This window comes from Rhipicephalus sanguineus, chromosome 5 (assembly GCF_013339695.2).
Source record: "Rhipicephalus sanguineus isolate Rsan-2018 chromosome 5, BIME_Rsan_1.4, whole genome shotgun sequence".
Lineage (NCBI taxonomy): Eukaryota > Metazoa > Arthropoda > Arachnida > Ixodida > Ixodidae > Rhipicephalus > Rhipicephalus sanguineus.
The window spans coordinates 33,237,788-33,252,984 of NC_051180.1; the positions used below are offsets into that span (position 1 = coordinate 33,237,788).

Sequence of the window (15,197 nt, forward strand, 5' to 3'; positions counted from 1 at the left end):
CGAAACTATGACATTTTTTTTTTCATCTGTCTGCAGAAGGCATAAAAACCTTGTGAGCCAGTCGAAGCTCAGTTGCACTTAGCAATCATGTATGCTCGGTATCGCTTCTGCGTGAAACGAAGCATATTGCTGTGCATCTACTGGCGCTGGGAAGAGAAGCATGAAGCAGCATAGCTCTCTGACACCACGGAGACAGAACAAAAGAATTACGACGTAGCAAAGAGAAGCAGCAGTGTGAAAATAAATTCAATTTTATTGCCCACACAACCAGACCTTAACACTCAAGCAATTCCTTGTGTAGGTAAAAAAATGAAAGAACATGGCTGGGTCGCCATTTGACCGTCATGCTTGGGTTCGACGAGGCGAAATGGAACCTATATACGTACTCCAAGCAATCTACGAGGCTCCTGCAAACATTTGCAAACATGTTTCATTAGTTGGTCAGAAAGCCTCCGCAACACAAGACTTATTCATGTTAATGATGGCTCAATAGCGATGATATCTCGCACTCATGCATCTCACTGATAACGCGACTTATAAACAAAATAAAGCTGTATTAGAATCAGCTTTATGACAATATAACATTTTGCAAAACAGCTAATGAATAAGAAGAGCTGCTCATAGTAAGATATCACACAACACACGAAGGAACTAAGCACGTGGAAAATGAAACCAATCAATTGCTTCTGTTGAACATCGTGACTAAACATCGTCTGAGGATATTTATTAAGTTAACAATTACTCAGAACTGTTAGGTTTGTAACTAGCGAGTATTAGCCTGCTACCCGTGTCTTCAAGAGGGCTTGATACTAGTTCAGTTTGGTCTAGTGGAATGTCGGATACAGGAACAAGCTGCGGGGCCACAGCAGTAGATTGATGTTCTCAATGAGTACACATAAAATCATGAATTAAAAGAAAACGAACACCTACACCCACGCGTCACAGCTCATCTTAATTCTTGTGCATTTCGTATGGGTTGTCTTAGCATGATTCCCCTTGTGAGGTGGCAGTTATAAAGGGGCTAATAGAGAATCTGACTACCAAAATACGATTCTCTCAAGTGTTACCCTCGGCCAAAAACCATTCAAAAATAAAAAGGTAGGCGTAATGCATGCGTTTGCTGCATGCAACGGGACATGGTTCGCAACTATTGTATCGATTAGAATAATTTCTTAAAATTATACCTACAGCTGCCCTATCTCTTCACGGCGCTAAGTGGGGTAGTTAGAGGGAGGGGGGGTAGCCAGTCGGGGGGTTTCAAACACTATCTTCCCAGAAATCTTTACATTTTGTACGTGTCTATGGGTGTGTTTGTGTTTGTATGTGCACACACATACAAACACACGCACGAACATACATAAAGAGGGGGTGAACCCCTGCCCCAATTCAGCCGGAAAAAATTTTATAGGCACACCCTGTAGGAACTGTCCCCTTTTGTAACCACTACGTTTTAACCGCTTCCCCGATTTCTCAGGAGACGATCTGAGAACGCGCGAAGGCTAACCAGGTACATTTGTTGACTTGATTAATAATGAAGCTAACTCCTGTTACTGCTCCTGCTGGCCAACTATAGTCGACTACAACCAAAGATTGAATCAGCTGCTCCTGCAACAATCGCTGTTTCACCGGGAAAGAATTTGCATAGACGCCCTATCCAGTCGCATTTGCTCATTTCTATGACATCAAACAACTTTCGCGTATTTCAGGTAGGCGATTCTCCCATACAGACACAACTTAGTGTGACTGGTTTTCATTTGAAAACTTCAGCGTCTTGCCAAATTTCAGGAAACATTCCAACACCAATCTCGGCCAAACGTAATAACTTAGGTATGTGTGACAGACTTTTAGTATGCGTTAATATGCGTAATATTCACATTAGCAGTCAAAAAGTACTAAAGGTGTGAACGGAAACCACCTAGCACGACTCTCTTGCACAGGTGTATGGCAGGCGCGCCGCAGTTCTAGCGGCGGAGCTTGTATTCGTTCTTATGTTGTAACCAACTATAATGGGCCCTAGTACGAGCCCTGAGCAGGTTCTTTACTGACTAGCACTAAACTGACAATGCCCTACAAGAGTAGGACTCGAACATGACCGAAAACTCACAATATTTGGGCAGTGTTCGCGTACTCCTTTGAGGGCTTGAAGGCAGGAAAACTACCATATATTGTGCTTTCCTTTTTGGCAGTACGACATATATTTACACGTGAAGTTAATGCATTTACCAAACAGAACGACACCGGACAACCGCTAGTAGTCTGTAGTGCGTATTCGCAAGTATTATGGATTCATTAAATATATTTACACGATGACTCTCGCTCGCTTTCTCTTTCGCCCAATGTCTCCGTAGTCGGGACCTGCTACTGGAAATGCTCACTGAACTAGATATGCAGAGCTGCGCGAATTACAGATGACAGAGATGACTATATATGCATAAATAATGCAGGTACAACACTCAAACATCACAGCCAAGTGGGCAGTGTCGAATATGCATGCTGGGCTGTCGCTGCTTCATCGCCGCAACAACTCCGTTGTTTTTGCCTTGCACTCTGACACCTGCTTCTTGGCTTCCCTATGATTGTTGTCTCAAGCTATGCTGGAGAAAAAAATAGAGAATGTACATTAAAACTAATCGATAACTCGGGGGAAGAAAGACATAAAATTTGACTGCACAGATAAAACTGTTTACTAGGTCCTGGTGTCATTTGTGAATGAAATGTTGCTTTATATAAATAGGTGAAAACGAAGCATCTCCGGGAGGCACTTTATTCAGGCGGCACTTCGCATTAGAATCTACGCGATCAATCCTTATAACTGAAGACTTCGCTGCAATGTTGATGTGATCGATATGATTAGATTCTACGGTGACAATTACGTTACATGAACGACTCCTCCCGGCACATTCACATATATAAAATAGAAACTTCAGGTGGCGTCTACTTAACGAGGAAACGCATCTTTTTCGGTATCTGCTCATAATAAAACTATGACACAGTCATAATTACTTTCGTTTATTAAAGTTTGCGAGGCACTGTAGCGTTACATTAACAAACTTATATGTGGCAGTAGGGCTTAACTAATTATTAATGCGCTGGTTAAATTGGTGCCGAATTCTACGGAACACTAAATTTTGTCAACTCATTTATGCATGCACACCTACGGCATCTGTAATATGTTACTAAGTAAATAGATGCATTAAATATGCACATTTAAACATTCTTTTCCCAACAAATAAAAGCTGCGACGCTGCCATATTAAAGTTCGTCAAAGCATTTAGTTCACTTGCCTCGATACTTCACAGTATCCGATGGCACCTCGTCCGAGGAGACACTGAAATTAGAGAACAACAATTGTTGAGCCATGACGCATCCAGAAATAAGGTGTGGTGGTGTACAACTAGTAAAAACAATTTCAACAGGTTTAACATATTTGCGTGGAATGCCTACAATTACGCAACTGATGTGCAGTGTTATACAGCAACCAAAAAGCCGCATAATTTAAGAGTATGGCCGACGTGTGCGGATTCAAGGTATTTCTAAAAACATAGAAGCTAATACGTCCAGTCCAGTTATTTTTGTTCCCCATGTAATATAGGCTCAAATAGAGAAATCATAGAAAGCCATATGCACCCAAACTTTTCTAGGCTCTGCGCAAAGCAGCAACTCGTTAAGTTTCTTTCTTAATTTTGAAGAGCAGACATAGTATTTGTTGATGAGGCATAGGGCTCGAGTTAACCTTGATGGCTATGCGTGTCGCACCGTCAGTCTCATGGTGCAAACAACGAGTACTTTGATGGAAGGGCGTTACAGAAGGTCTGGACGTTGTTTCTTTGAATGGGTGCTATGAATTGAAAAGGCTGTGCGTACAGAACGATATATGGCAATAAAAGAAAGTCGAACATCCCTTCTCTGTTGAGTAATTTTGCTCACCGGTAGTAGAAATAAATACGTTGCTTGAAGGTGCAGAGTAAGAGCAGCGCTATTGCAAAGAAAGCAACGCTCACTATTCCGATCGCTGCATACCAGATTGAAGCGCTACTTTTATCAGGATGCTTGGTGCCTGGAAAAATGCAAAAACCGTTCGCACTCTGGTTAGAATTATTACGCATTATAATCCTTACACATTACAATCTTCCATGCTATATCTTTCTGGCATGAATATCTCATGTCTAAATTGATAATGGAAGTGAGTACATGAAATGCTATATAGTTGTGTTTCTGATCCACCAGTGGTCAGTAACGCACCAACACAAGCAAATATTAAGCCAGCGATAGACAAGCTTAGGCAACAGCTAGCCAACATAGAGCCTGTGCTAAGGAACACTGCTGAGCGTTCGTATTATACTGAGAGAAAGAGAAAGAGATACGTTTTAACGAAAAGCTGGAGAAGTTAGCCTGGCTAATCGCCTGACATGCTAAATTTTCGCACAGAAAACATTTTTATTTTTTATGTTCCTGAGCCCTAGAACTGCTTCTCGAACCTCAGTTTGCTCACACAGAAGGTGTCACGTTGTTATTTAGCTTCGTGCATATTTGCGTGAAACCAGAAAATAAAAGGCACCGTTGCTGGACGCTTATCAGTTCCCAAGTTCTTGAGATACAGTGTTCTTAGCCGCTGAATGCTATAAAAATCCTACAATGCATTGAATACAACAATCTGATAGAGCAGCATTTGGCATGTTGGTGATACATGTTTAAAGGTTGACAGCGCAGAACAATACAGACGAGCTAGAAGAACAGACGAATTCGTCCGTTCGTCTGTGTTGGTTTGAACCTTTTAAATCTTTCAGACGCGGCCTTTGTAGAACTGTCTGTAATTGCATCAAACTTTCACAACATTATTGCAAGGCACTCGATGTTCTATTACAAGGAAAATGTTGTCATAATACGTTAATTTATAAGGTGTGTACTTTGTAATCTTGATTAAATTGTAAATGAACATGTATTTACCCTGAAGTCACTCATGTTCTGTTGTAGCATAAATAGAACCAGATATCAGGCTAGCATTATAGTGCAAATTTGTTTTTGGTTATGTTCATTTCAAGCAAAGAAAAACTATACTTTTGACGTTGCCCGCGGAAAGCGGCACGTCGAACGACTCGTCGAACGTGGCAGTGCCTTCAGCAGAGTGATCATATGCAGTAGTACACAGCAAATTGAATTTAAATGAATACACGCTTATTACGCAGGTCGTCAATTTCATCCAAACCTCAATGTATCTTGCTCTTAGCGACTTGTCGACGCAACTAGCAAAAAGCAAGTGATGTACACAATTGTGCACAAATTGTCTCAAAAGGTTCAAGAATTTGGGATGAGAGTGCTCGCCTCGGCAGTGCTGAACTTCCAGAACGACCTTGGCAATCTTGTCAGCGACATCGCCACCATTGCAGCGAAGAGTATAGCGTCCATTTTCTTCAACAGTGCAATAATAGGAACCATTTGTGTTTTTGTGGACGTCTCTGAAGTACTCGGTGCATACGTCAACAGGGTCTGGACCTGCGGATTTGAAGTGTACGGTCCGTACATCACACGTGTGCAAATTCTTTCAACGGCAGGGCAGGCCTGCGCGGAACAAGCAGCACAGTCACAACGAAATCTGGAGGAGTGGCCTTTCGAGAGCCCGAAGTATACTCTGTTGGGGCGACCTCTGCAAGCATAGTTATAAGGTACGCACTACGCTATAAATTAACAAATTTGCGAAGTATGAAAGTAATCATTATGAAATTATTCATCATTCTGCGGAGAACCGATGTACCCGCTCCACATATGCAAAGAATTATGTGCGCATTGCTGATGCTGTGGCTGATGACAAAAAAAAAAAATACGGCTAACCCCTTTGTAATGGGTAGGAAGCGTTAAACCACCCCCTCGTTGCGCAATTCGCGTTGTGTGACGCCTGGTTGTTATTTTAATCTTCTGCGACGCTATATTACATGTTACCGTGATTCCTTGCCCGACATGACTTCTGTATAGGGTCTTTTTGCGAAGGAGACTGAAGCACCGGCGTGGCTATATGGTAGAATTCTCGACTGCCACGGGAATAGCCCGGTTTTTAAACCCACTCGGTCCTAGATATTTCTTCTTCATTTTACGCGAAAGCGGTTACGGACACCGGCGGCGGCGGACAACTACGCCACCGCCGCTGGTTGCTCTGATCTCATACCAGCTTTCACTGTAAAAAAAGTTAGACTGTAGCCACGTGATTAGCCACGGAGGGTAATAACAGTACCGTACAAGTTAAAGAGTGTTAATGTGAACGCGCTTCATTTCTGACGCCGTTTTTTTGTATCTGCTAAGCGACACGCAGTAACGCTTATTCTCAGGGCGAATAATTATTTGATGGCGACGTTGAAAAGATGGAGCCGTTTAGTGACCACACTTTCAAACAGATCAATTAATAATCACATGAAACAATAATAAGCATCATATGTGTAGCGTCCAATGTCTAATTGCTTTCTAATTTATCCCTTCCACCACATACGCGAACAATAGTGTTCCGAAAAAAAAAAGAGCGCTCAAAGTACTCCTCCTAAGTACGTAGCTTCCTGTGCTTCTTGTACAATATTTGTGCGAATTTATTTCGAAACTTTTCTCCGGGATAAAACGGCGACTCGTTAGAAGTAAAGCGCCAGCATTTCAGCTCTTCAGCACGACAAGTAGTAATATGCGCTAAGATTTCATCTAAAGCCGCATAGGTGAGCGTACGGGCAGGGAGGGGGGGCGCAAAAGGGGGGGGGGGGGCGCCCTCTATTCACTTAAACGGGCGTGCCGAGTCTGCCTCATACCTTTACTCAGTCGGAACTTTAACGTCACTTTTTAATGTGCAGGGTTGTGACTCCTTTATTTAATTTGGCATGGTGATTTCAGCTACTCAAGAGCGTGAAGACCAATGCCTTACCTGAAACGCTTCCTTTGACGATACGTAAGGACGGTGGGAAGAAGCATCCGCTACTACTGGCTCTTATTTCGCAAAGGTGAATCCTTCGAAGCACATATCGATTAGGTTCCTCCAAAAACGTCAGCTTCACAGTCGCAATCTCCCTATGTAGAAGAGATAAAAAAATACACGCAAGAACATTTTTCAGGGGTCCTTGTTGATCTCAAAAAGTACAAACGTCGACATTTTTCGAAAACATAAAAGAAGAAAAGAAGCAAGAAACAAGAAACGTGAAGCTGTTGCCAGGGCCCTTTTAGTGGACCGTACAATTTCTTTGTCTTACCCACATTCGTGCACTGCAGTCTTCGTGAGCAATTTCCCGTATAAGTTTTTCATCTGAACAAAGAAAAGCACAGATTGTGGTTACGCAGAGCTTACAGCAAACCCGAATCAATATTTCCAAAGTTCTTCAATCGTACAGAAATTTCCCGAAGAACTCGCAGAAAATAGGCAATTTTTTCATTCCTATTACTTGTTGAACTGATGAGTCACTTTTGTTTTTAACATGTTGACTATGTCATGGATCCGCTGTCGCGCATGTGCGGCTTTGCCAATTATGGACACGTTTATCAACCTTTTTTTCTGGAGTGATTACACGGCCGGCCGTCAGCCCAGCAGTCACACGGTTATCACGCCTATCCCTGTATTATACTGAGCACTCAACGAACCTTAACGTAAAAAAAGTTAGTGAACATGCGAAGAGCTGACTCCTTGAGTGGCATTTAGCTGGCTAACACAGTGCTTGTGACATTACTAACGATATAAGGACTTAAGCTGTCGAAAAGCTCAGGAGATAGTCAGGTTTGAAAATATATTTTTTCCACGAAAGTATTTAAAATAATCAGCTGCCGCTGCCCCAGAATGTTCTTGAATGACCTCGCGAATGAAATTAAGCTTTCAAGTTTCAAGTACATTTAGTACGGTCCCTGTTGCTGTAGTAACACTTCAAAAAGCCTCTTGCTTGTTCACTGTTTGTTCACTGTTTAGATTTTTCTGTGTATTAGCATAGGAGGTCCCGCCTGCGGTTTGTAACCTTGGGACCTCCTCCTGCATATTTATCTGCAATGTATTACCTTTTTGACGTGACTAATAAAGATTGATTGATTGATTGATTGATTGATTGATTGATTGATTGATTGATTGATTGATTGATTGATTGATTGATTGATTGATTGATTGATTGATTGATTGATTGATTGAAAAGCAGCACTTACAGCTTCATGTGCATTCGCCAACCATGCTGTGTCGTTGCAATGTGCCAACGTTCCTTCTTGTTCTGGTTCTTCTGGGTGGACTTTGAACTGAATGGTGTATTTGAATTCGTTCGCTGAAAAAAAGAAGTGCAGCAGTTTTTGCCTTTCTAGAAATAGATACAGGGAAGTAGACGCAAGTAGATGTTAGCTCTTCATAGGGTCACCGGCTACAACTAAGAGCAATATGAACGGAGGAACACTCTGGGCAGAACCCATCGCTACAAAATTGCTCACAAGTTCCACCGAGTAGGCCACAGGTCAATACAAATCTACAAGTAGACATTTTGAGTAAGCAAGCAAGCGTACCAAAGTCTGACTCGTGGTAAGCTTATCACGCTATGCATTACATCATACTGTAGGAGTATGCAGTCAACATACAAGGACGCACCTTCAAGCGATTTCTATATTTACAGGCACTCCATATAAAAAGAAGAAACGTGGTACATACATTTGTATGTATCAACAGGTGTACGAGAGCAGCATGAAAATGCAACGCTCTTCAGAATAATGTAAAATTTTAAACTCATTTATATTTATTTAGCGAGTTAAGTGTATAATTTGTGCTGGCTGTATGCGTGCTATTTCTGCGAGTGATTGCATCGGCAACTCGGTTGTGCCAGAGATTTTACGTTTTCCCGGAAAAAGTGTCGCCTAAAAAGCTTCGAAAGTAAAAAATGACAGCACATGGCTTTCCGTAGCTTCAAGAGCACGTGTAAGTTCGGCACCAAACAAACAAACAAAAAAAAATGCGGGCAGCTTGCACTAAGTCGCTCGCGCGAAGCTTGGCACAGCCGCTCGTACTCCCCGTCGACTGACACGTCTAGCTTCGAGATGCGCGGCTTTCTCCTCGAGAGTACGCACGTTCTTAGGACGCACCATGACTCTGGACACGATCGGGCGCAGCCAGGCTATCACTATATAGAGCGGAGGATTTGCACTATAGAGGTTGCGCGCGATGTCTCCGTCGGTGGGCGTGGCTCAGCTACTGTGCGTGCGCGGCTTGGCCAGGTGGTCGCTAGACAACGCGATGCTTGCTTCCTCTTTCTATCTTTTTTCTCTCTCTACTTCTTTCTCCCTCTTTCGTTGATCTATCATTCTCCCTTTTTCTTTCTGCATTTCTTTCCCTCTATTTCTCTCTTTCTCACTGTTTCTGTGCTAAGCATTACTCTCTCCCTCCTCCTTTACCCCTCCTCACCATCAGATCTCTCCTCCTCATGCTCACTTTCCTTTCCCACCCCCTTGCTACACCATAGTATACAAGGCTATGCTAAGCTCTGCTAGCGTGCCTGGATAGTCGAGCTTACTTGAAGTGTTCTTGTGTGTAACCTTTCTAGAGGACCGACGTTTTTTTATGCCATGGGGATCCAACTGCTTAATCTGTAACCAACCGGAAACAATTGACCGCGTTTTTCTACACTGTTGGGAGGGGGTATAATTTTCGGACGTTTTACAGAGGACAAAAAAGAATTTCTGTTAGACCCTCATGGAATCAGACACTTAGCAAAAGACAATGAGAACGGATTACCATTTGACCTAATCATGATGATTGGCTTGCACAGTATGTGGCACGCAAGAATGGCTGAATTTTACTGTGACCTGGATAGAAGACCAGCAAGACAGTATTTTAAAGAAAGTATGGCCCGGTTTATCGTGGTGAAAAACAACAACAAAAGAACAAAAGAATGTGACCCTTCATGGTTGGAGAGGGTATAGGACCCCTGCTTACTATGAAGGAATATTAAGTCGCAATGTTGTTCATGCAGTGATTGACGGCATGCAGATGTGTGCTTGCATGTTTGTTGTCGTGTAACATATTTATGTTGTCCCCATTTGTGTGACGTACAACGGGAAATGAAGAAAAAAAGGATAGTCGAGGGGTTAGGACGTTCGGCTTCGGATTGCGGGTATGCGGGTTCGAATCCTACCTCGTGCAGAATTTTTTTCGGCAAGAATTTTTCTTTCCTTCCTTCCTTCTTTCTTTCTTTCTTTCTTTCTTTCTTTCTTTCTTTCTTTCTTTCATACTTGTAGTGCGCTTCCGGAAGACACGGACCAAGAAACAAGGAAAACAACACAAGATGAGATGACCGCGTTTTCTTTCTCGCACCCATCAGGGTCATTACAGGCCACGCAATAGCGGTGAGTAGTCGTATTTGCCCAAATTCTGCGGCCCATACCCGTTCACGATGATGACAGTTTTCGGGAACAACCACATATTTTACGCCGAGCTAGAAGAGCTTCGCTGTTAAAAATTCTTGCTTTTCCCGATTCCCGCGGCAGCAATCTGGATGGTGTGCGTCCAGATTACTGAGAGATCAGGCGCCATACAATATCGCTGGCTTCGATATTGTACATCAAAAATGAGCAAACTGTAGCAAAACTTTCTGGCAGACTAGTTGGTTCGTATCAGACTATGACGGCGCGCTTTTTGCGTGCACGAAATCTGCACGGAATTGTTCAGTCATCTTTGTTTTTTTTTATATTGAGAGCGGCTACGCTTACTGCGCGCTATGTGCACTGAAAAAGCCGCCGCTCAATTATGTCAGACCGGAACTACCCGTAATGAGGAAGTGACGCAACTTGAATCAAAACACGTAGAAGCACAATCTGGTGAGCGCAAACAGGTCTTCTTAAATACACACATGAACCACTTGTTCTTTGTGTGCAATTTGTGGTGCTTAGGGAGAGTCTATTCGCAGCTCAGCAGCTCGGGATCACGTGACCTTGCCTGAAAGTCACGTGTGACGTCACTCTTCATGTACAACGCATAAAAAAGATTCAGTTTAATCAAATTCACAGTGTATTCAAGAGAGACCTGACGTCATCATTATCCAGGGCATAGGGAAGACTCCTACGTTATCCATAGTTCACTATAACGCCTAGTATATTCTAGAACTTCATTTACACTCGGTCGAAAGGTGCGGTGATTCGAGGTAGTGTAGCGTAGGACGGCTAATAAAGTATCAGTGGCAGTAATAGATTTTCTGCTCAGTTAAACTACGTTTGTCGGCTTCAGCGTTAAAATGTGCTACTTTTATTGCACCAAGCATATCTGCAAACAATTTCCAATATCAAATATAGTTGCACCCACCTGGTATGCAACGCCTGGAAGTAGAATTCCACTGGAGTGGAGGAAGACAGCGACACGTTTCCTTGCCAGCCCGCACAATACACGAGCTCAGTGGTGTGCGGCATTCAGTTTGTTTTTCGATGGTGCATTTATCTGAAATTGCACACAATTGGTTACGAAACATCAATGATTACTAAAGATGGTATTTGTCTTACGGAATTGCACTGGTTAGCAGAGAAGCTATCGCATTCATGCTTGAGATGGTGGTATATGACGCAGTATTCATTTACGCAGTTGTATACGTTGTGATGTATTGAATTCAATGTATCCATCGATAAGAAGTCATAGCATGTTTCTAAACTGAATGAGTTTCATATAAAGCACTGTCAAATATGTGTGTTATTTCAGCTCATGAAGACATTTTCCTCATCGGGCTGTCAAGTTCTCTTGCGTTGTACATGTAACCAGAATATATCCTAGCAGGCTAAGCCGCTTCTAGGGTCCACGTATTCGATAACATAAGCTTTCGACATGTCGGCTTACTATAAAACAATTATTTAAATATTCCTCGATCTGATTCCACAATGCTTTGGATTTCTAAGAAATTTTCCTGGCTTCCCGGATACATAAGCTAATTTTACACTCACTAAAACAATTAGAAGTCGCCTCTTCATTTTATAAAAGTACTAGAGGCGTAGGTGCCTAAGGAAGGAAACATATATCCTTGATGCTACATACAGGTCAGCCCGTGTAGATCATTCCTTAAATGTTAGAGACTATAGCTGTCGTATTAACATATATAAGCATTCTTTTTCTGCCTAGAACCTTCCATGATTGGAATAGTCTCCAGGAGGAGGTTGTCTTGTCGTCACCCAATACCTTCGACGGTGCCCTTGCTGAATTTTTGTTTCACTAGGTGTCGCATGACATTCATGCAGCATTCAAACCTTGTCTATCCGTCCGTGAATTGTTCTTTCATTTTTAATAGATATGTCGCAATGTACTCTTCTTGGTTTCTATCATATCTTTTCAGAGTGCTATAGCACGTTAGAGTGTAGATGACACGTTATCTTTAGTCTTAACATCCTTGTTGTTCTTTTTGTTGTATTATACTACTTGCAATGCTTTATTTTTTTCCCTTCGATAACACCCATCGGGTGCTGTCGGCATTTGAATGAATGAATGAATGAATGAATGTGGCGTCGGCTTCTTTATTTTCCCAAGTAATATTTTTTTCTGGCAATGGCCTTATCAAACACAAGGTCGGAGAGCAGAAGGTGGCACACTCAAACATTATAAACATCAGCACTAAATGAATGTTCACGCAACAGAAGAATTCGCATAACCTAAATGGTCACCAAACATTTTTTTTTAATGGCAATTCGCTATAGCTGAATGAACCCTGCTTGTTATTACTCTGCCTCATATAAGTCAATCTGTTTTACGTAACGTGACGGAACGCTATGAAGTTGTGGCCTGACCAGAAACATTTAATCCTCTTAAGAGTTCTCTCTAAAGATTTGATTTGGAGCAGCGATTTTTGACAGTTACAAAGAAAACTTGACATTAATGAAAGCTATCAGACAATCAAGCCAAGGAAAGATATGGGACGTTATTTGTAGTAACTGTGATATAAAATGAGAAGAAATTAAAGTGAACAAAAAAATAACTTTCCGCCGGCAGGGTCCGAACCTGCAACCTTAGAATAACGCGCCTGATGCTCTACCGATTGAGCTGCGGCAGCGGTCATTCTCCCGTCCATTTTATCGGGCATAACTTATATGCCCGTATACAGATAGAGTATAAAGATATATAGAGTATAAATTTCCGGATGGATTACTTAACCGCGAGTAAACAAGAACACGCACAATGAGACGAACATATACGTTTCTAGACGTACCGGAGCACCTGTCTGCAAGCTCGATTGAGTCATCCGGGCACTTGCACTGCGCTTCTGCTCCCAGAAGAACGCATTGGCGCCCTCTTTCCGCACATTTGCTGATTTCTTCCGGGGTGCAGTTTCTGTCAGCTGAAATTTAGTAAGAGATAGTTTAAACAGCTATAACGTAATGTTTTCCGGTGGGTCTCACATCAAGGATCAGAACTTAGTTACGACAAAACGTCACGCCTTTAATGCACGAAGTAAGTGCACTTCCCGAATTTCATTTCAGTAAATTTCCTTTCGATCCTCGAGCTATAGTTGAAGCTAGACATATATAGACAGAATTTCCTGTCTGGTTAAGCTAATTTGAACGCGTCCAATTAATAATCGGTTTCACTTTCCCGTCGTTTCGAAACAAACTCGGTTCATTCTTTAGTGGGGAAGTGGCTGATGGTTTAAAGGTTTCTCCATATCAGTGGTCACTCCCCCAATTAAGAAATAAGGTGGTTCAAAAACGCCAGGAAAATATACTTTTTTTTGTTTCAGCCATTCGAATATCTAAATCCTCCTTTTTGTAAAAAATTGAATTGAAATTGAAATTGAATCGAAAGTTATATTGTACGTAGCAATGCTTGTATGCCTACTTTTAATGAACGAACGTACGCTCGACAAGAGCGTACGTTCGTGCATTCGCGAGGAGCACTTTGAAGAGAATACTTACGAAGACAAGATGATCCACTGAGTAGTTGAGACCGTTGAGGACATACGCACTCGAACTCGGCTTCACCATCAGGTTCTTTCACTCGTCCCCCGCTATCAACGCAAATGCGCTTACGAATTGCTGCAAGACAAGCGCAACACGTGATATATGGGCTGTATTGGCAGTTGTGTCGATCGAGGCAAATGGCGTAAACTCTTGAACTATTACAATAATGAATTCAGTGCAAAGTCTGGTTCGCAACTTCCCAGTGGTCATAATGGAATTTTAACCGCACACGCATGCTTCTGTTTTCTTTTTCTAAATTTACCGCACAAGATATACCTATTCTATTATAGGATGATTCCACGTAAGATCGAACAAACGATGGCTGGTCGACCTCTTAAATTTATTTCAAAATTTTATATAATATTGCCTGATGAGTGAAAAGAAGAGATCCGCAATTTGTTTTGCCGCCAAAAAATTCTCGAAGCACAGGAAATCAATAACGACGAAAAGGTGGAGTGGAGCGCTCAACCGCTCTGCTGTTTTGGCCAACTTTCGTTATAAATTGCACAAAATATATTAAAGTTAGGTATCTGAAATTTATTTACCTAACTAATGCATGTTTTTACTTCTGCTCAGGTATTTTTAGTGTTTGTGTGTAGTGTAGATCGCTTTATAAAAAACGTTAAAAATAGCCCAATCGGCAAAATTTTCTTTACTTTGAAGGTCTTTATCTCAAAATCTCCTTGTAGCAGAGCTACAAAAATTCCGCATTACGTTCTTCGCATGCTTATCTACCAAACTGCCAAATCTTGTATTTATATAACTTTTTAGTAAAGAGATATGATCGGGCTAAGTTCAAGAAAACACCGAACAATGGAAACTTCTGACGACAATAAAAAAAAAGCCCATTTTTTAAATTTCTTAAACATTGTCCACTTATTCTCCTCCACATCAGCTTTCACAATAATTAAAAACATGTTGCATAATGTCGTTGCACTAATAGTTACGGCCCCTCCAATGAGACCCTTAGGCAAGGATGGGCAATTCCGACTTCTTGCCCAGCAAGTGTATAAAATGCAGGCAGGATTGAATTTCTTTTTATTAAAAGGCCAGCACGTACCTAAAAAGGTGTCGCCGGTACTGAAGACGTTAATTTTGAAAATATTTGGTCACTGCAGCGGCCACGAGCGCGGGGCTACCGATCAGGCGCGTGCGCACCCGAGATGCTCGTTGTAAGAGACGGCGCAGTGAGAGCTCGTTTTCGCGTCCTCAGACCGATTGAGTTCGAAACAGCAACACCTACCGCCATGTTGGCTTGTAACCCCAGCTACTGGTGGTTGAACAATTAAAGGCAT

The 15,197-nt window shown here is 42.0% G+C and overlaps 1 protein-coding gene across 3 annotated transcripts in view; it reads right to left on the minus strand.

Annotated features, from left to right (window-relative positions):
• Positions 1-233: 233 nt before the first annotated feature.
• The window catches only part of LOC119393447 (glycoprotein antigen BM86), a 63,594-nt gene continuing 48,630 nt past the window's right edge, over positions 234-15,197 (minus strand). For 2 of the 3 annotated variants that reach the window (XM_049416253.1, XM_037660473.2), the window contains exons 4-13: positions 13,858-13,977; positions 13,155-13,283; positions 11,276-11,407; positions 8,149-8,261; positions 7,218-7,270; positions 6,896-7,038; positions 5,323-5,493; positions 3,928-4,057; positions 3,285-3,328; positions 234-407 (exon numbers count right to left, since the gene is read on the minus strand). In XM_049416253.1, the coding sequence (XP_049272210.1) occupies positions 397-407; positions 3,285-3,328; positions 3,928-4,057; positions 5,323-5,493; positions 6,896-7,038; positions 7,218-7,270; positions 8,149-8,261; positions 11,276-11,407; positions 13,155-13,283; positions 13,858-13,977 (1,046 nt within the window). In that variant the 3' untranslated portion in view covers positions 234-396. Of the gene's footprint in view, positions 2,595-3,284; positions 3,329-3,927; positions 4,058-5,322; positions 5,494-6,895; positions 7,039-7,217; positions 7,271-8,148; positions 8,262-11,275; positions 11,408-13,154; positions 13,284-13,857; positions 13,978-15,197 lie in introns of all 3 variants that reach the window. The other variant, XM_037660474.2, reaches the window with a different exon arrangement.